The sequence below is a fragment of the Micrasema longulum genome, unplaced genomic scaffold (genome assembly GCF_059751315.1).
Source record: "Micrasema longulum isolate JH-2025_06_02 unplaced genomic scaffold, ASM5975131v1 h1tg002208l, whole genome shotgun sequence".
Lineage (NCBI taxonomy): Eukaryota > Metazoa > Arthropoda > Insecta > Trichoptera > Brachycentridae > Micrasema > Micrasema longulum.
This window is the reverse complement of record NW_028279371.1, coordinates 204,993-226,468: the sequence shown is the minus strand read 5'-3', so window position 1 is coordinate 226,468 and position 21,476 is coordinate 204,993. Positions and strand designations below refer to the sequence as shown.

Below are 21,476 nucleotides of genomic sequence, written 5' to 3'. Positions count from 1 at the left end.
GAAACTTTATAATATATTTTTTAATATTTATATGTGTTCATATATCATTATATTCAATGGTTTAGATTTTTTTTCTTTAGCACACTTACTTGCCACTGTAAAAACGTATTACCATAGACCGTTAAGGGTTTCAACGCCTTTTACTGGCAACCTTTCCTTACATTATGGTCAGCCAAGCAGAAAAGCCATATATTTTATCTGTGAATTCATATTTCGACCATCCAGTTTCCTAGTCGGACATGTTTTAGAGATAATAATTAATAATGAGAAAAATCGGTGGTTTTTAAAAAATTTGTTGATTATCATTACTATGCTTTTTTTTAAATATTTTTTTTTGTAATTACTCCGCCTGTGAATACACATTACAAGTTGTCGTCGTAATTCAAACATCAAGAATGCTGTACCTTACAGTATGTAAAGTGATCATTCAAACAAGCCAATGATAGGTCATATTTTTTCATTTTATTTTTGCACCACAACAAGCCAGGAGGCCCAATTACAGTGGTGAATTACATCACAGAACACCCAGGCTTGAGAAAAATCACATTTTAATCTTTGTGTTCTCACCGGGAATCGAACCCGGAATCTTCCGAGCGTGAGTCAAGCGTCTTGACCACTACACCACGGAGGCCGCCATATGTGTGTAGTCCTGTCTCTGGCGCTGATTCCCTAAATATAAATTAATACTCAGAGCAACTTTTGTTTTTATGCGCGAATGTGTAGATTAGTCAATTCGTCACGCAACTTGGAATCCTTTGGGATAGATCTTCTGGATTTTCGTAGATATCTTTGCCACTAAAACATTGTGGGATGAAGATGGATTGGCATGGTTTACCTTGAAGTCTTATATTTTTATATTTAATAAAAAATAAATATTTGCGTTCTTATGATTTACCCAAATATTTAATTTTGAGGGCCATTTTGTCAATAACTCATTATTAGAAAATGGTAATCAAGTTAGAGTGGGATTTGAACCACGGACCTTTAATCCGTGAGTCCGAGATACTAGCCATGTGACCACAAACCAAAGTTTTGCAAGCAATATGTTTGTTGTATTTATGGATATATCATCATCATCATCATTCCATCTCCTCTCCCTAGTTGGAGCATATGGTGTCCACGAAAATCCTCCTAACATATATATGTCAGCTGCCAGTTCCTGCGCATCCTCCCAAGTCAGGTTCGCATCGTGTAGTTCTGACACGAACTGCCGACGAACAGTCAGCAGTGGACGTCAAGAACCTGATGCCTTGTAAAGTAGGCAAGCGTGGAGTTAAGAATAAATTGTATACCATTATTTTATTGCCCTTGTTTGTCTTTGCTACATAATTTAATGTTCTTTTTGTTCAGTTTCTTCTACACATGTTTCTTCATGTAACTGTTGTAATTGGCTTAGGCCGTATATTTAATAAATAAATAAATACATTGCCTGTTACTCAAAAACTTTATATTTTTTTCTTGTTATTTTGTTATGTATGGTAAAGTTATGAGTTTAAATATGTATGGTTTTTTTTCTTCTAATATCTACATTTGTCATTGCTTTCATATACTTTTTTTTTTTTACATACCCAAATGCTTTGTATTTATATTTTATTAGTCATAAACCATTTAATAAGTAATTAAACCTTGTAAATGCAACTATCATATTTCTTCCTTAAAAAAGTTTTCCATACCTGTTAAGGTGTTTGCAAATATACATGATTCAAAATGTAATCCTTGATTTTTAACTGAAATTATAAAATAAACACTGTTTTTAAATGATCAAATTCTTATTTTATTTTAGCTTTTTTGATATTTCTTCAATAACAAACCTACTTGGACAGAATATGTTAGATTTGAAAAAAATATGATCTAGACACAAGACAAACAATATGGTGCTAACCTTTTCAAGCGTTATTTTAGAACTGGGTTTGAACCCCAAACTCTTTAAATAAACCTTGACAATACCGCGGGACCACGACCCGGTTTACTTGAAGCAAAAGCCTGATTATCTCACCTTTAATCCAATGCATTATATCTATACTTTATCAGATAATAAAGATAGTGTATTAATATGTACAACCGAACTGTATGAAAAAACCTGCCAGTTTGAAATAAAATACTTGATGAAAATTGAGACAGTAAGAATAGTGCACAAAATTGCATCGGGAACCATACAAGACAATTACATAACAGTAACCGAAAATGCTGACGTACACAAATAAAACACCAGACAATAACACTACCACATTAAAAAAGAAAAAAAAAGAAATAAGGCAAATAGGAAAAAGAAATGACAGTAAAAAATATTAAACAATCAAAACATAAATTAGAAAGGGAGTTTGTAAGTTGTGGCACTCGAGAAACTGATCTAAAAGTGCTAGTATCTCGAAAATCGATGATTATTTACAGTCCTGAAAGGGATACGTTGGTTTTTGGGACATACTCTGTACGTATACTCACCTTTTTTTTTTTTATACTAAAATTTGCATAAAATAAAATGAAGGTTTGCATAGAATACAGTACATATCTAAAAATATCCTATATATTTTTTTAATTTATAAATTTAAGGTCATATTATGAACATATTCGTTACCTGTACATGAGAGAGTATGGATACTATCTATTGCAGTACCCATCATTGTTGCTTTAAGGTATGCTCGGTATTGCAAGTTTGCGGGCCAGAAGGAGCATTGCCTTGCTTATGATGGCCTTTTATCTTCTGGACGGGTTAATTTACAATCCCAACATTTTGGAGCGCATATAATTATGTACCAAGCAACTATTTAAGAGCTAGGCAACACAGACCATTATTTGTTCGTCCTGAATGTACTGATGATGCCTGTGGGAAGAATGATTGAGCTGTTGAGCAGCCTACCGAGAGAGGTAGATCTCTTCTATGTTGCGATGACCAGTTTTAGACTCTTCGTTTCGTCTTTGTTTACTATTGTTTTTATGGACTATATGTTGGACCCTAATAATTTATTTTGCCTCTTTTTAAAAACATGTTTTTATAATTGCCTAATAATATAATAAATGTACATTGTAACTGGCAGTAGTGCTGTATTGTACATTTAAATAAATAAAAAGCAAAGCGTAAACATTTTTTTATAGCGAATAAAAATTTGTATCTTTGACTCTTAATACTGCTAGAAAACTAATGATTTTACTGAGGTCATATTAAATTTACATATCAGTAAACCAAATTCTTTCGTAAGACATTTATGGCATAGCCGAGATACTACAATGAAAACGAGGATGTTTATGTTGAGTGACGTTAGCAGGCGCTACTCGGGAACGATTTTACTCGTTATCTTTTTTTTTCTGCACTACATCAGGCCAAGAGGCCCAATTACAGCACAGAACACCGAAGGCTAGAGAAAAGTCACATTCAATTTTCATGTTCTCACCGGGCATCGAATCCGAAACCTTGCGTGCGCGAGTCAGGTTTCTTAGCAATTTCATCACGGAGGCGCATTGAATAGTGCTAATTAATAACAAACGATTCCGAGTGATTCTGAAACATCCCGAACGGAAGACATATTTCCGAGTGATACCGACGCACGCGAATGGATAACATGTCTGGTATAAACGAATATGCATTTTGGTGAGTCAGCCCTCTAAGGGAGTGTGGCTTTGGGGTCATGACATAAGATAGGGGTAAAATAAGTGATTGCCCCTTTTAGTAATAATAATAACAGTTGAAAATGAAAGTTCATGGTCATTTTACGCCAAATTTATAATGGCGATATTTATTGATACAAAAACACAGAAAATGTACAATTTATTTATTACAGCGTTTCATTTTTGACAATAATCTAAGATGAAAGTATTACACAGTAAAATAAATGTAATAATTCATCTATGACTGAATGCTACTAATAATAGTGTTATGGTGAGATGCGTAATAACACATTATGCATGTCACCACAACATTATTATGTCCCGATAATCAGATCTTTAGATAAGTCAGAAGTCAATTCCATTTAGTCGCAATGGATTCATTCCCATAATTTATTAGTTAAAAACTCAGATAAACATCATATCTCAAAAAAAAATTTCAAGTAGTCATAAATATTTTTAAACGTAGACAGAAAAAAGAATGCTTAAAAACATCTGGGAATGGTTGGAGATTTCAAACCAATAATTTTCTGCTTAATCAAATGGTTTTTTAAAAATTTTTATATCTGAGTTTTTAAAAGGCCTTCAAGTAACACTAAGATATTCATTATATGACGAGACTTTCTTGGCAAAAAAATAGGCTTTCTTACTTTTTTTTTTTAATTCACTTTAGCAATTTTTACAAGAACATGTGACAGACAAATTGTTTTTTTTTTTGTCAAGAAGTTCCGATATTGTTAAATAATTATGCTAAAAACAAAATCACACATTAAAGGCCAGAGACGTTCGCAAAACAAAGCTCTCCGAGGGCAAGTCTTCACAACCTTAGTAAAATGTGTTCATTTTCCATTGTACAAATCTACACCTATCCGATTACAGTCAAAATCTAGTTCTTAACTAATGATGAAATCAATCAAATGAATTTAGTAATCGAATGATTAGTAATTGGATGTTTAAGTAACCAAATAAATTAACACAATATGAAGTTCGAGCAATTTGACCGATGCCGATTGGTCTATTCTCATTAGTTATGAAGTTGTAGCAATTTGTTAATTGCTAATTGGTCTATTTGAATTGAAATTCATTAATTTGGTCAGGTTCAATTAATTCTAACGGTGTATTTGAGGTTTGGTGTCAAGTTATAACAGTTTGAACATTCCATTTGCTTTGAAATGGTTCATTCCTCCTGAATTTGCCATTTTGTTTTGGATTAATTGATTTGGTGTCAAGTTGGCAGAATTCGATAAATTTTTTCATTAATTCGGTACAACTACTAATTCATTAGAATGAATTTCTGCATTCGGATTTTCATTCAACTGAATACAATAATCTAATGCATTCGATTAATTCATTCGAATGATTTGTTTCTATTCTTAACCACAGGTGCTCATTATTGTGTTTTTCTAAAATGTTTTGCACAATGGTAAATCAACTATTTTTAAAAAACGTACAGATCTCCAAATTACAATAATGTATTTTAAGTGATTATACAATAATTTGTATCAAAAATAAATAAGTGTCATCGAAAACCAGTGCTTAATTGTAAAATTAATAGTATTTGAATACTTATCTCAAAAAATATTTTATTGTTAACATAAAGAAGAACAGAATGTGGTTTTGCACTGAAATTAGACATACAGCGCTTTATCATTCAACATTGGTAAAGAAACATAGAGGAAATTTGAGAAGAATCGAAATGTTTGAGAACTTGGCACAGAAAAACAGGGAATTAGTGCAAAATTTCTGGAAAAAAAAAAGTTAAAACGTGTCAATTTGAAACTCTAAATATCGATGAGTTGTGATATTTCATGTATTTGTAATGCCTAATATTGGATACATCGCACATTTATACACTGAAAGCTTTATTAATTGAAAACTACTTTCTATCTAATCAGCTCATTAACATTTTAATGTTTTATATTTACAATCTGGCAATTGTTCCAAGGACGGATACACATTATTAATCAATTTGGGATATTTAATACATCAAATCCAATCAATGATGGGCGTAGAAAAAAAGCAATGAGGAAATTTAGTGAATTTTTGACTAGTGTATTAAGTGAGCCTAAATATTTTTCAATAGTTTATTTCATTTTATTTGACGCCCCATCATTTGAATTGTTCAAATCCCCGCTTTGATTTTTACTACTTACTCTTTCCTCCTAATTCTATGAAATTTCGATTTTTTAAATACATTTTAAAGATGTTTCGTATGTTTGTATTGGTATTTTGTCTAAGAAAACTACACACTAAACTTCCTCATATTGTAATTTATATTAACTTGTGGTGCTTCTAAATAAAATATATTTAAAGAGGATCTAAGCTAATATTTAATGCCAGATTCTAAGTATGGTGCTTTCTCAATGAGATGAATGATTTAATTATTTTTCTTAGTATCAACAAATGAGGACACATAGAATATCGCCATGATCACAGAGATGTGGCTTTTAACAAACAACGTAAATAAAAAAAATCACCATACGTGTTTAAGAAATTCATTTTGTATAGAGCATTTCAGACTTTGTCTTAGAAAATTCGTCATAAAATGTGCAGTCAATATGATACGGAGAAATGGTTTAAGGCAAATGTTAACTTTGTTAAAAGGCGTCATTTTGGTTTAAAAAAACAAAGTGAAACATTTGATATGCTTTACACCTGGGTATTAAAAAAATATTAACAGTTTTTTATTTCACAGGAATCAATAATAATGATCAATAAATCATAGTATTTTTTAAGAACTGGGTGATTGAATTAATTTTGAAAATAAATGACAAATATTATTAGCTCCGGTTAAACGTTAATTGGGTTACTAACAATCTTTAGTCTAGTGTTGCCCATAATATCACGTCACTGGAAAATTGTAAAAAATCATCACAAACATATAAAAAGGATCAATAACTGATTACAGAAGCCATTATTGATATTTCTTATTTTAGATGAAGATTTTACAGCGGTATGTTGTGTACGCATTAGAGATAGACATTTCGGTTATTTAAAAGAAGGAACAGTTACTGTTTCCCTACACAAATTGAACTATTTAGTGAAATAGATCCTAAATAACAGTTTAGAGCAGCGTTGGGAAAAAAATAAATTAGACGTTACTTGTAACTAATAACAAGTCAGAATATGAGGGTACTACTTGCAAACCCGGCAAAATCCAAAATAAATGAGATATTAATTGAAACATACTCAGAATACAATTTTTTACAATAATTATAACAATACGGCTTTATTTGTAAGAACTTGACTTTTAAATTATCAGGTTCGTTGCAAACATGGCAACCTCTACTGGAGTATTGCAAAGTTGGAATGCATAAAATTAAATTTGTTATTTCACTACTGTTTCTTGACATAATCATGCTTATGTCATCACTGTTTGCGTATAAAAGATTTTCTGATTACAATAAAAAATTGAAGGTTAAAAAAAGTTGAAGTTAAGGATTGTATCAGTTTTTTGTGATTTGCTCAAAATAAAGAAAGATGGATTTTGCCGGGTTTGCAAATAGTACCCTCATATGTGAACTTGTTTCTAAAATAACAGTTTAGAGCAGCGCGGGCAAAACCAGATGTTTTTCTGGTCAAAGTTAAATTTTTGTTTTTGAAACTGTTGCTGCAGACATTTTGGAAGAATAACTGCTAATTTTTTTAATCACCTCTAGTATGCATAGGATGAAATAGAAAAGACATTTATAACACACAGCGAGTATAATATAAAAATTACAATGTAATAACACTGAATCAATATATTAAAACAGGACAACCCATGAATTCTATTTAATAACTGGAATGATTGTTCAATATCTAAAATGGTGAAGATTAAATTTTAATTGCTTTCGTTCGCAATATTTATCAATGCGAGTGCTATGTTTTTGACTCGCTATTTTCGCATAAAGAGATCATTCGAGATTTATCACTCAGAATTCATCGGGCACGATTGAAAGAAATGCTGCAAAAAAGAGGAATCGATGAATATTTATGCTGGATTTCTACACAGATGGCATTGATACAAACTTTCAACAATGTTAAGTATAATAGCACTTATTTGCCTCTCACAACAAAATTCGGAAGACATTTGTACGAAAACATCGTTCAAGTGAGATAATTTCATCTGTGATTTCATTTTAGAAATACAATGCGCATAGTGAAACGCGTTGTTTGAAATAAAATGCAGGATGGTCAAGTATTTACAGCAGGTCTTATAATTGTCATAAATATTGACAAAATATACATACACTAACAAAAACTATTCTAGAGCATTTCAAAAATGCTCGAGAAATCCAAAGCAAGTTGTAAATGTGTTTCCATTTGTTCGAATGAGTATTATAAAAAGAAAATACATGTCCCATTAGTAAAATTTCTTATTTCTTCACATCACAAACGGCAGCGATAACTTTACACTTAAATCTAATAAGAACACTGGCTTCGCTAAAAAGTCTTCCAGCAAAGAATAGTCGCCTTAGATTACAATTTCACGTAAACACTAAAAATACTTGGGTAAACAAGTTCCTATAATAATTGTCAATTGTTCACAAGTTCCACAAGTTTTATGTATAAACTTTCGAGTTCATGTTCAATTGTTCTTCCTGTAACCTTTTCAAACGTCTTTTGTTTTACATTTAAAAAAATCTACTAAGTATTGCCATTTGAAAAACTTTGCCGGTGTTGACGTCTTAATAATAATTAATCACTACTAGACAGACATCAATTCTAGGTTAATTGACTTCAATCGCTACAATTAAAGTTTGCAGAAGCACAGAGTGAAGATTTACATTAACATCGCGTTTGCGATGGCGACGTGGAGCGCTGGCCGTACTAATTGTTGAGATAAATGCTTAATAAGAAGGTTAATTCATCCAAATATCCGGCGGGAACAAAATGTTAACTTACAACTATATAATTAGATTTACAGAAAAAATATATTTAGATAAATTATAATCTATTACCCACCATTATTACTAATGTCTAGTCTGCCATACTGTTAAATCTCGCAAGTGTTCTTTATCGATGTCTTAAATTACAACCCCAAGTATCCCGAGACGACCGGCTCTGGCATCTTCTTCTCTTACGAGTGACTAAAAACGAAAAACAAACAAATCGCAGTTTGAAAAAGGAACACGAAGAACAAAAATATCTGTAGTTTTAAACATGCGGAGCACGATAGAAATCACGCCGTGTTAACATTACGCGGGAAACGGAATCAGCCGTAGCGCTGGCAATTCACATCGCCGTTTTGACTTATTCCGATTCTCTTGATGAAGTCTTCCTGGAGCATCACAGTCTTCATGATGTTGGGGGAGATGTTGTTGTAGAGAGGCTGGTCGGGACACACGGAGCCGTAGCCCCCGTCCAGCTGCTGCCCCCCGGGCCCGTCCAGCGCGGCCCAGTAGGCCTCGCTGGGGGACGCGGAGGCCGCGCCCGGCGGCGCCGGCGCGGGCGCCCCCGTGTACCGGAAGTACGGGTTCTTCAAGTCCAGAGTGTTGGACGACGCCACCGAGGTCCCCTCCAGGACGAGGTCCATCGTCACGTCGTAGCTCTGCTTCTTGTTGGCCATCAGGAGCACTCGGCCCGTCATGACCTGCCCCTGCTTCACGAAGATGGGCGTCTCCAGCAGGCAGCGCACCTGGTACCAGTGCGTCAGGGGCTCCGTGGGCGCCGTGGACAGCCACACGTACTGCGTGCTGCCCGCGAAGGCCACGTCGAACCAGAAGGCCAGGCCGTGGCACGTGCCGGACTGCAGCAGCTGGAAATGCAGCGGGATCTCGAGCTGATGCAGGTCGGCCTCCCCCGCCTCGAGGAAGTCCACCACGTGGCGCACGGACTTCGCCATGCAGATGCGGATGTCGAAGGTGTCCACGATGGGCTGGCGGAAGTACTCCTTCATGGCGGCCGTCCGCAGCGAGCTGAGATCCACACCGTGGAAGCATGTCTGGTACCAGAAGTTCGCCTTGTTGTACTGCTCCATGAACAGAGCGTCGTCCGTGAAGGGCGCTATGTGAAGGTCCCCGCGCGAGGGGAACATCTTCCCCCCGGGCTGCAGCCACTTCTTGGCGTGGAGGTACGTCTCCAGCATCCTCTCGTTGTACAGCATGTAGCCCATGGGCTCCGATATGATGACGTCCACCGACTCGGGCAACTCTATTTCCTCTATCTTCCCGGCGACTATCTCGATGCGGTCGTGCAGGCCGTTGGCGTTCACGAGGACCTGAGCGTGGTGCGCCATGTTGCTGGCCTCCACGGCGTACACTTTCTTGGCGCCGGCTTGGGCGGCGAAGAATGACAGAATACCCGAGCCCGCTCCGACGTCCAACACGACTTTATCTTTAAAATCCAGAATATTGTTGAGAATGGCCCGCTGGTACGTGCTGGTCCGGACGTAGTCTTGCATCATGTTCTGCTGCTGACTCAGGAACCCATAGAATTGGAAATATTGCATAGCGGAGGAGTCCTCCGTTCTCACGGTGAACATAGACGCGTTCCGCCCGGCTTTAACGTCGTTGACCAGCAAATGAAACTTTCGCGTGTCGGCTTCCGAATGGAACTTAAAAAACAGAGTTTCATTGTCAATTGTAAATATGTACGATTGAGCGGCGACCCTAGAACACTCCGTCTGACTGTAGACGGGGATCTCGAGCAATTCGTGATCCGTTAGCGCGTCCGATTTAATAATTTTGACACTAAGACCTTGAGGGTCGTATTCCACGCTAACACTTGTTGGAAAATTATATTTCGGAGTCAATCCGCCGTCGTTATTGACGGTCGAAACCGTGACGGCGCGAAACACGTTCGCCATTTTTAATGCTTTTTGCGGCAAGGAAGTGCGATAACCCGACGGGTGACCGAAATGGCAAACAAAGAAATCTACTGCTTCAACTTCACGCCAATCCGAATGAATCTTCGTGAAGTGAACAACGCATTGTTGTCTGTGGAAAACTTTTTACGGGGTATGTTGAGTAATTTTTGTTTGTAACTAAAAATTTATTTGCCCTTTTACGTTTTTTATTTGTAAAATATAAAGTATTATTCTTCTTCTTCGTTTTTTCATGGCCTTTTCACATCTCAACTCGGGTGTTCTGGCCAGTGTCGAGTATTTTTGTTTTTTATATATATACACATGTGTTTGTAATATAATATGTACAAGTTAGTATGTTAGTATTTAATATAATATAAACATTTAATAATAAAACATATTTACAGCTTTACACCATTTAAAACTAGATATTTACATAGGATTTTAAATACACGTTTATTGGGTAGGGACAGGAGAGTAAGAAAATGAATAGGGAATGGGATATTAATATCAAAGAGGTCGGATAGGAAATCAGGATAACAATCATTTATGGGGCATCTAAAAAAAATATTGTTTAAATCTTCCTCGTCTAACTGATATTCGCAAATGGCAGAGACATGGATTCTGAACAGGTGAGAACCATTGCAGCAGTGCCCAATGCGCATTCTGCATATGGAGGATGTCTCAAACAATATTACGTATTGACCAATACAGTAAATGCAAAACACGTATTATGACATTATATTTAAATACATTTCTTAAAAAGAAATTTTTTAATAAAATACATGTTGTTAAAAATAATTAAATAAATGTTTTTTTAAAATATTTTTTTTATTATTTGTTGATAGAATTTAAAATTAAGCTCTTTTAAAAATTAAAAAAAAAATCGTATGTCGTATTATCAGCACTGTGAGGTCTCAAACTCTCTTGCGCTTCTTTTTGGTCAGTTCTGCCCACTCTCCTATCATTGATTGTAGTTCGTTTTAATTTAAATATTTTTTGTTGTTATTTTCATACATTTTTAAGAAATTTTGCATTACAATTTAATGCTCTAATTTTTACCGGGCGTTCAAAAATTATTTTGTACGCAATTTCCCATAAAGTGGAGTTCTTCATTAATTATTTTTAACGCTTATGGCGAAAATCTGTTCTCGGAGTTTAGTGAAGAGATTAGTGAAGAGAAAATATTTTCAAAGGGGGAAACGACGGAGACCAAATTGAATAAATTATTTTTAATATTTACGTGAAATGAATCAATTTATTTGTTGTGAGATAAATAATACATGCTTATATTTTACTTCGGAAAATAAAATTTAGACTTAATAAGGACATTTTTTTTTCTGTTCTGTCAAAATCAATAAAGTATTTGCCTTTACAGGCAACATTTTTCCTGGTTGTGTCCCTCTAAGTTTTGTCTTTTGTAATATTTTGTGATTAAATAAATAAAGATAAATATTACTTATTTGCTCAAAAAGGTCATAGTTAGGTACGGTACTATTACCTATACGTACACATTTTATTACATGCTACGCTATATTATTCGTATTTTGTTCTTGTTTTTCTTTATTTATTTATTAACGGATATTGTCCATTTATACAATTCAAAAATATAAATATTACATTTTAAGAATAGTTAAAAACATTTAAAAATGAGAAAAGAAGCATTGACAAACCTAAAAGACAAGATTTGGACTATTTATTTAGTGCTCGTATAATTTTTAATAAACTTAAACCAAAAAGTCCAGAACTTGTCTTGAGTTAATACGACAAAGGCTCTAGGTCATTGGAGAATTAAGGGCATTTTTAACCTACGAGTCAGAATATGGAATTTTACTTGTCCCAGTAACGATTACACATCAATTATATAATTAAGGATGCCGAACATATATTTGGAGTCAATATTTTTGTAGATAATAAATATTTAACATTGACTCCATATTGGCATATGCATAGTTACTTTTCTCTCTAGTCCAAGCATTTACGCTATTTTTCGAAACAAGCAATGTTGAACTGATTCAATGTGATTTATACGATTCACTGGGTAACAATGGGTAACAGCCCCCCGAGGCAAATTCTAGAAGAGGGCGAACAGTTAAGCAATAAAAAATGTTGATAGTGCGGACATTAGTAAAATCAGAATATATTACGTTAAAGATACTTTAATATTTTTTAATAAAAAAATTACATAGTTTTTTAAAAAATTAAGCCAAGGGATTTCAGTGATTTATTTACTATATTATCAATATGCTCATTGTAAGTCAGTTTATAGTCCAAATCAACTCCTAAATCTGTGATGAACTTAACTACATCAATTTTATTATTAATAATATAATTTTTCTTATAGTAACTACAAAACTATTTTTTTTGAAGATTAAGTACGTAGTATGTAAGTTTAAAAAAAAGTAATAACATGTTCAGTTTTTTTCTTTAAGCGCCTGCGTATTTGTTAAAATACTAAGGCATTAACGTATAAATCGCATAGTTGCCTATCTTTAGGTGTCAGCACCTGCTACGATAATATTATATTATGCATAGCATTTTATCATAATAAACGTATAATACTGTTGAAGAAATGCAATGTAACGATGCTAATATGGATTGTTAATTGTTATGTCATATAAAATAAAATTACAATTAAGTAAATCGACGGCTTAAACTTTATAAAAGATAAAACGATGAATCATTGGAACAATGTTAGTCATATAAATTAAAAGAAAAGGAATTGGGACCAAACAAGGAGATAGTGAAAAGGAAAATGAAGGAAAGGGATAAAGAGTGGTGTAAGATATATAATGGGAAGTAGGAGTGTAAAATTGCATTTGATTTGTTGACTAGAAATAAAGAGCAAAAAAAAGACAAAAAAACATTTATTCTCTGTTATTCTGAATCATTGCTAGTTTTTTTTTTTTACCTATTATGTGGAGTGTTAAATACGAGAGTTGTGTAAAAAATGAGGTTCTCAATTTTTTTTTTAAGGTTTAAGGCATTTTTTATTTGAACTAAAAAATACATCATTGGAAAGCTTAATTTCTTAACTATTTTTCAACATAATCACCAGATTTTTCAACGCATTTTTGCTGACGACTAATCTACTTTTGGAATCCAGCTTCAAAAAATTCCACTGCCAGTCTGTGGAGGAATTTGGTGACCGCTTCCTGCACTCTTTCATCAATCTCGAAACGTTGTCCACCCAAGTGTTGCTTTAAATTTGGAAACAAGTGGAAGTCACTCAGTGCAAGATCAGGGCTGTAAAGAGCCTGTTCAACGAGATCACAGACAAAATTTCTAACGCCTTTCGTCAGTCTTCCTCTTCGGCAATTTTGGATGGCTCTTGTAGGGTTTTTCAAGGTCTCGCAATAATTTCCCGAATTTATTGTGGTCCCTCGAGTCATAAACTCAACAAGCAGGATCGTTGTCGCTCTCGATCGCTCATCGTGGATGTCTGTGCGCCCATCGGAGAACTCCCTACACCATTTGCGGACGTGTTGAACGCTGATACAAGTTTCCCCATAAACTTTTCACAACTGCCTATGAATATCAACCGGTGGTAACTTTTTAGCGTGCAAAAATCGGATTACTGCACGAACTTCGCACCTGGGGGAGACGGCGATCAGGGATTCCATCGCGGATGGCTTTCAGGCCGGCACTGAACGTTGCAACGAGTTTTACTAAGGCGGAATCTAGAGTGGGGGAACCAACGCACACAGCGAGGTTGCCGGATTTCATCTAGCATTTCGCGCGGCGAGTTTACAGCGCTGGGAACCTTATTTTTTACACAGCCCTCGTATATCTAATCAATTGAAATTATTGTTTAATGTTTCCCTAATACGAGGGATAGTAGAATGTTATAAATGCCTGTATCTTGGAAACCTTGTGTGATGGGGAATATCATGAAGTGATATCATATTTGAGTTCAAGAGAAAAAATACTATTAGCCACATATTTTTCCTTCTGTGACAAAAAAGTATTTTTTTGTTGTCCTTGTTATTAGTTTGTGAGCGCGGAATGCCGATGAGAACATATTTATGAATTCTATGAACATTTCGTATCGCGTTTCTACTCAATACGAAATGTTTCTGACTATTTGCGGATTATATTAAAAAATATTTATTTTATTAAAGAAGATACATGAACAGAAAATATAAAAGGAAAAATAATGAAACCCACTAAACCGCGAAACCGGCTTGTCAGCAGGTTTCTTTTTTCCTTTACAAAGAAAAAAGTGAATAAAATTTTATAAATTTATAAAATAATATAAAAATTATAAGGAACCAAAGAATAAGCATTCGTATTTATCAGACAAAATATATATACAAAAAAATCAATCATCATTATCCCCTTTCTATACCTGATGGTGCACTGGGCACTGCATTGGCACACCAATCGCTGCGTATCTTGATCATTTTTATTACATGAAAGTAAGATGATTAGTCTCATGCTTCAGGTACCAGTCCAGGGACTATGAAATATTTTTAGTGTAAAAACACCCTTTTAAATAAATATTTCATGTCAACCATTTCGGTAATCGAACCCACCTCTTGCATGGCAGGCAAACGCGCTGACCATTACACCACGAGGCCTAAAATTTAAAAGTAGAATGTTAACATCAAATAATAATCAATATAAAGCCGTATATATACTACGAATACCGATTAAAACATATAAAATGGATTTAGAAAAATTCAATGCTGTGGAGAAATGTAAATTATGAAATGAAATTGTTAAAAAATACGTCTCTACAAAAACGCGACATGTTTGACATTGACAATAGTGACGCTGTTATTTTTAAACTTAAACGGTCACAATGTTCAAAATTTAGCCAAATCGTGACGTATTAGGGGCGTATCAAATTCATTGAACCATATTCACGGGAATTCGAAATTATAATTTTAAAAATATTTTTAATGCAACAATTACAATGTGTACAAAAAAATTATTAGTTTTACTCGACAGCATTTCTGAGCCTTTTTAATTTTAAATTATAAAAAAGCGATATTTCCCTATTATTATATTATTTTTAATTTTTTGAAGAAAGCTCATATCCAGCATGATATGCTAAATGCGAGATTTTGAATTTATGGAAAAATGTGGACCGGGCACAACTTGAAAACGTATATTCATAGAGAGAAGATCTTGATCTTGATCGGTATAATCCAAAAACCTTTTTTACCTTGTTTTTTATGGACGAAACATCTTAGTTAACTAAAAGGACTTTAACAGTTTACTACAACGATAAATGAAATTTTGAATATAAAAGTTTGACTATTTTGTCAGTTGGTTTTCACTTCACCTGGGCTGCTTTTCTGTATTTTCTCTACTCTAAGGGGAGTGATTAATTTGAAGATATAATTTTTTTAATGCGATGACACTTTGCTTCATATATGGCCACATTGCCGATTAAACGCCAAATAAATACGAACAAGTGAAATCAAACATGATGATTTTCATTTAGAACGTTATTGCGACCAGCATTACCCAAAACAATTAATTAGGTTGAATTGACGAAACCGTTTGCGTTTTTTTAAGTGTTTTATAAAAATAGTTAATCATTTGTGTGGCCATAGGTGAAGCAAAGTATAGTCACATGCAAAAAAAAAAAATCCCCAAATTAACCACTCTCTAGGTAGTGATAGCGAACCTATTGATTTATTTATGATTTTTTAAGTTAGTTCATAACATTTTAAGAACTAATATAAACTTGTAATAATATTACAATTTTTTATCAAAATTTCTCAAAAACATATTTTTTCAAATTAATTAAAAATATTTAGATTTTTTCTATTTCCTTTATTTCTTCAGGTAACTCATTGTACAGCTTCAATCCCTTGTACAATGAGTTCTGAGATTCGGTTTTTCTCGTCATTGGTAATCTTATCCTTTTTACCACTTGTTTCATATGTATGACATTGTTGGTTAAATTTTACCATTGTTTTGATTTTATGCATCCCCTTAATTATTTTATGTATAAAAATTGCTACATTATATTTAATTTGTTGCTTTACTGTGAGCAAGCGAATTTCTTTGCGCATTCTTTCTACATTAGAATAGATATTTCTTTTGAGTATAATTCTCATCGCCTTATTTTGAAGAGTTTGTATATTTTTCATTTTTCCTTCATTACATACAAAAAGAGTGGAAGAACAGTAATTTATATGTGGACATATTATTGTTTGACCTATGACCCGCGGGTCAGACACTGACACACCCTGTTTTTTTAAATGACCCACGCGTTGATTTTCATGAAATTATTATTATTTTTTCCAAGTGACGCCACTGACCACTGACTACGCACGAGCTAGTACTAAAAAAATAAAGAATTAAATTTGACTCACTTCTCAATCCACCATCACTGCTCTCGGGGGTAGAGAAGATTCAGGATAGCACCTCTACAATGGGCTTAATTAAATATCTTCAACTATACCGTCAGAGTGAAAATATATATCTGGAGAAAAAAAAATGGGTTCCGCATCTTCCGATTGTTATCGCTCCCCAGCGGAGGGCAGAACTGAATTTAACAAAAAGTTTTATTATTCACAATGTATAGTTCGTCTTTTGGTTTCAACCAATCTTTATATATATAATTCCTCTGTACGTGCGATGTCACTAAACTCCTCCTAAACGGCTTAACCGATTTACGTGCGGTTTTCATAGAAATATAGGTCTTTGCGCTGTGCGTGTTCGTAGATATTAAAATCTTCAATCTGATATGTGAAAAAGAAGTAAGGAGCATAAACGTTTTATTTATCGATCTACCAGGGTTGCATTCGAGGAGAATGCATTTACAAAAAAAAGATGTTGTTTTTTTGCGTATTAAAAATCTTTGTTTTTTAATGTTTACAAAAAGCATTTGTTTTTTGTGGATCTTAATCAGGTCTTTTCCTTAAATTCCTTATAATGTCTACCCATTTATTTATTTTTACTGGAGTTATGGTAATACTAAAATAACATTAAATTCGATACATTTATAAAAATCGTATTCTCACATAAGTACATCCCTTTTTTGGTTAGACGACCGGAGTTTGACCTTTGCAAAAAGAATGCCATATTTGAAAAAAATCTTTATTTCATGTTTTGAAATTCAACCATAAACAAGTACTTAGGTGCCTACTTAAATCCAATATTTGAATATTACCAATTTTTAGTTTAGGAATTTAATCACAAACAAGTAAATAGGTACCTACCTACTTATCAATGAAAAGTCTTTTTCCAAGCTTATAGCAGGCGAGCCAACGTTCGGGCAGGACAACGTCTGTCGGGTCCGCGAGTATTTTAATAAAATTACGTAACATGTTTTTTTCCTATGAGAATCCGTCCACGGTATGATATCACAATATAAGCCACATTTATCACTTCGCTACAGAGATGAAAGTATGCCTTCATATCGCTAACAATGGATTCATTATTATTACATTTTATAGGAACATACTGTGAATAAAAAATCATGTAGTTGAAATTTATTTTTTCAAGTTTAAAAAAATATTATTTTCAATACAGTAGTTACCATTTTTTTTAATGTTCTGAGAAATCTTCGACATATTTTTTTATTTTTAGGTTCTACTTTAAAATGTCAACATACTCGCCGAAGACAACCGAAAATCGAAAAAAAACCACCCAACTTCTTCGTTATTAAGTTATTGCAGGAAACTATAGAATCGACATTAACCCTTGGTCTCGGGCGATGGTTTGTTGGCATATTTGTATTTTCTTGTCATACCTAAACGAGACCATTAACCCGGTTCCCGGGGGACTGAGTCATCTTCTCAGTTCTCACTGGAGTAATTCTCATTCAGCGCGTCAACGTCGCGGGGGTGGGCACCTTTCACTTCAGTAGACTGAAGTGTTTAGGTGACTAAGTTAGGATGAGGACCCAGTATCGCGTGGTATAACGCGATCCCTTGCTCAAGGCTAAGGGTTAGGACCTCGACGGCTGTGATGGCGGAGATGAAGTGCATCAGTACGGCGGAATTCTCTCTCACGCCGCCCGGACATACTTCAGGGCCTCGATAATGATGGGGAGATAAAGACGTAAAACAAGGGGAAGCGTACGTCACAGTACACATATCTGCGTTATAAAATGACATAGCTTCACTATGATGTCATAGTTGAAGATAAAAGTCTCCCGACCGACTACAAAGATATAGTACCGATCCCCCTATCATCAAGTTTTGATGTGAGTACATCGGTTTATACCGACGGGTCTAGAACCCCTCGATACGTTAATCTACGCATCAAAAATGTCAAAAATTTTGTTCCACCGAGCATTTCCTTTAATTATTATTTATTTAATTTTTTAATCGTTTTGATGTTGGCAATTTTTTTCTTAAAAGCCTATTAAAAATATGAGAGAGAAATAAGTAAGTTTTGAAGTCCAACATAACTGTCACTTTAATAAAACGAACGCCTAGCTGTGAAAATAATGTCGCTAGGTTCTATCCTATTAACAAATAAGAGTATCTAAGCTTAGGAAGTTACCAATGTAAATAAAATTTTTAGTTTTTATATTTTTTCCATGTGTTTTCCTATCTTTCCGAGTGTATGTATCGAGACGTTAAAGGAGCCGGCTTTGTAGTCAATCGGTAGATACATACAGACGATCGTTAAGCGTACCATCTAGGTGATTTCCAAAATTTATACAACATTCATGTTCAAGCGAGCATTTTTGCTTGAATTGGGATTTATTGGAATTTATAATCGTTTTGAAGTGAGTATTTTTTATTACAGAAGCCTATTTAAAATATAAATGAGAACTATTTAAAATGTTAATGACGTAAGGAACGCGGACTATTTTTTTGCGGCCATTCATTGGCTTGTTTCGATCATATGATGTCGATTCGACAAGTAGGTAGAACACACCGAGGTAAGATACAGATAGTATAGAAGTTAAGTATACCGTCTCGATATAGACAGATGAAGATAACGTTCATAATTGAGGCACAGCTGTAGGCTGTTGGGAGACAGCAGCGTCGGGCAGGACATTGTGTTGAGGATGGCAGCGGAGGAACAACAGTCAACAGAGGCATCCTAAGCCCCAGTTAGCAAGAGGGTTACTGTCTTGGCGTCAGAGGCAACCGGCCGTAAAACAGAAATCAAACAACAAATCTCCTAGTCCGACGTATAGACTCGAAGGCTAAGAGGGCTGACTTCAAGTAAATGGGATTTAAAGCCTCGAGGAAGAAAAAGGAGAAGTAACTATAACATTAGTATTATGATCTAATTATATAATTAATCGAAATTGATAATACTAACAATATGATGTACTAAGATGTAAAGTGTACATAACAACAAGAACAAGAAAACATGTTAAAGTACCTTCCCTTTAACTATGTAATATGAATTAACAATCAATCTAGAAAACGTCATAACAATGGACTTGACCTAATAGACCGATTTAATCAGATTTTATATTCAAGGCTTTAGATTCTTTTTCTGTAATTATCATTTTATTTTCTGCCTTCAGGCGGATGAAGAATACAGTGTAAAATACAATCATATCCCCGGACGAGTGTTAATGACGCGATAGATTCTCTCAGGTAAAAAACCTGAAAAGGGAAATTAATAACAAATCTAAAACTTCTCGGTTCGTCAATATATTGACCAAAGACATTAACAATATTAGCATCATTTTCATTTTAATTCTCTGATAAAACGCCGCGTTGTTTTCGATATTAAATTTCTGTATAAAATATTAAACTATAAAGTAGATTTTAACCTCCTAAATAAAATACAAATAAATGCGCGATTGAGAACACTCAGACATCGGGAAATATTTAAACTGTCTTTGTTTTCAAATAATGCTACATACCACACACCTATGGCCCGCATGTGTCGGGAATATAATATATACTGCCGAAACAATAAAATTGTCATTTTTCATGATACTCTCTCAGCTTTTGCGAATAATCTCTTAGGAATAAATTTTATTCAATAAGTACACACGTACAACTTATTTTTTATTGCATTGTATCCTGTATAAAAAAATAAATAAAAAATATGTATTACAACTTAATATATAAATCTATTTTGTGTAATTCTATAATTGAAGATATATATGAATGTAAAATTGTATCGACGAATGCTTTCAAATTGTATGTTTTCTAGTATGTATCTTTGTTGAATTACCTAATAAAATAAAATGAAGTAAATCATTAAAATACTTTACTGTTCATTAATTCGTCCCTGTTTAGAATATGCCAGTGTAATTTGATATCCGTACCATCGGAATCATATTGATCATTTGGAGTCTCGTCTAGCATCGTTTTCTAGAAAGATTCGCATGGTTGCTTTTCTTCGAAAGAGGAACCTATTTTACGGAAAAAAAATACACATATCTTCATCGGAGAACCGTAGAACAGAGTTGGACCTTATACGTATTTTTAAAACCCTGAACTCAAGTGATGTCCCTTCTCTGTCACAAACAATCTCGTTCCTTGTTCCCTCCCGTGTCAATAAAAAGAATAATCTTTTCCATGTAAAATCTTTTAAATCTAATGATGCCTTTAATTCCCCAATGTCGAGACTAGTAAACTCTTCCAGTGACTTGGAGTTTCTTGGGCTGTCTCTTGTAAATGTCAAAAAGGGTGTAGGGGCCATGGCGAAACTTACCTATTGTAAGACTTATTCTTTATACCTTTGTTCTAATTAATGCTAATGCTTCACAAACATCGCACTTTTCCCTCTTTCCAATTGTTCCAAGAAGCTAAACTTTTAGATCTAAGACAAATATATTGTTTTTAATGTTTAAAATATATATTTAAGAACCAAAATTTATTTACAAGTAATTCAAATAGATCAAGTCAAAGAAGGAATCGTGTGTTAGAAATACCACATTGTAAAACGAGGCTCGCACAGACACGCATATTTTATAGGCCCAAAAATTTTTAAGTCTCTTTTTACTGATAATATTTCATTAATTACAAACTTTCAAAATGTTCCTTCTTTTAAAAAACATGCACTATCCTGGATTTAAACTAAAGATATGAATTCTTTTTTCTATGATTTATTTTGTTGTTCTTTAATAATAAGGAATATTTTTGTGTTTTTTTTAATATTTTTTATTTCTTTTTTTAATTACTAAAAAAAAAACACATTA

The 21,476-nt window shown here is 33.9% G+C and overlaps 1 protein-coding gene across 1 annotated transcript; it reads right to left on the bottom strand.

Moving 5' to 3' along the window:
- Positions 1-3,699: 3,699 nt before the first annotated feature.
- On the bottom strand, positions 3,700-10,442 carry Art4 (arginine methyltransferase 4). The gene has a single exon (XM_088239638.1). It carries the CDS (start codon positions 10,388-10,390, stop codon positions 8,798-8,800), a length of 1,593 nt encoding a protein of 530 aa, XP_088095764.1. The 5' UTR covers positions 10,391-10,442; the 3' UTR covers positions 3,700-8,797.
- Between the last annotated feature and the right edge of the window lie 11,034 nt (positions 10,443-21,476).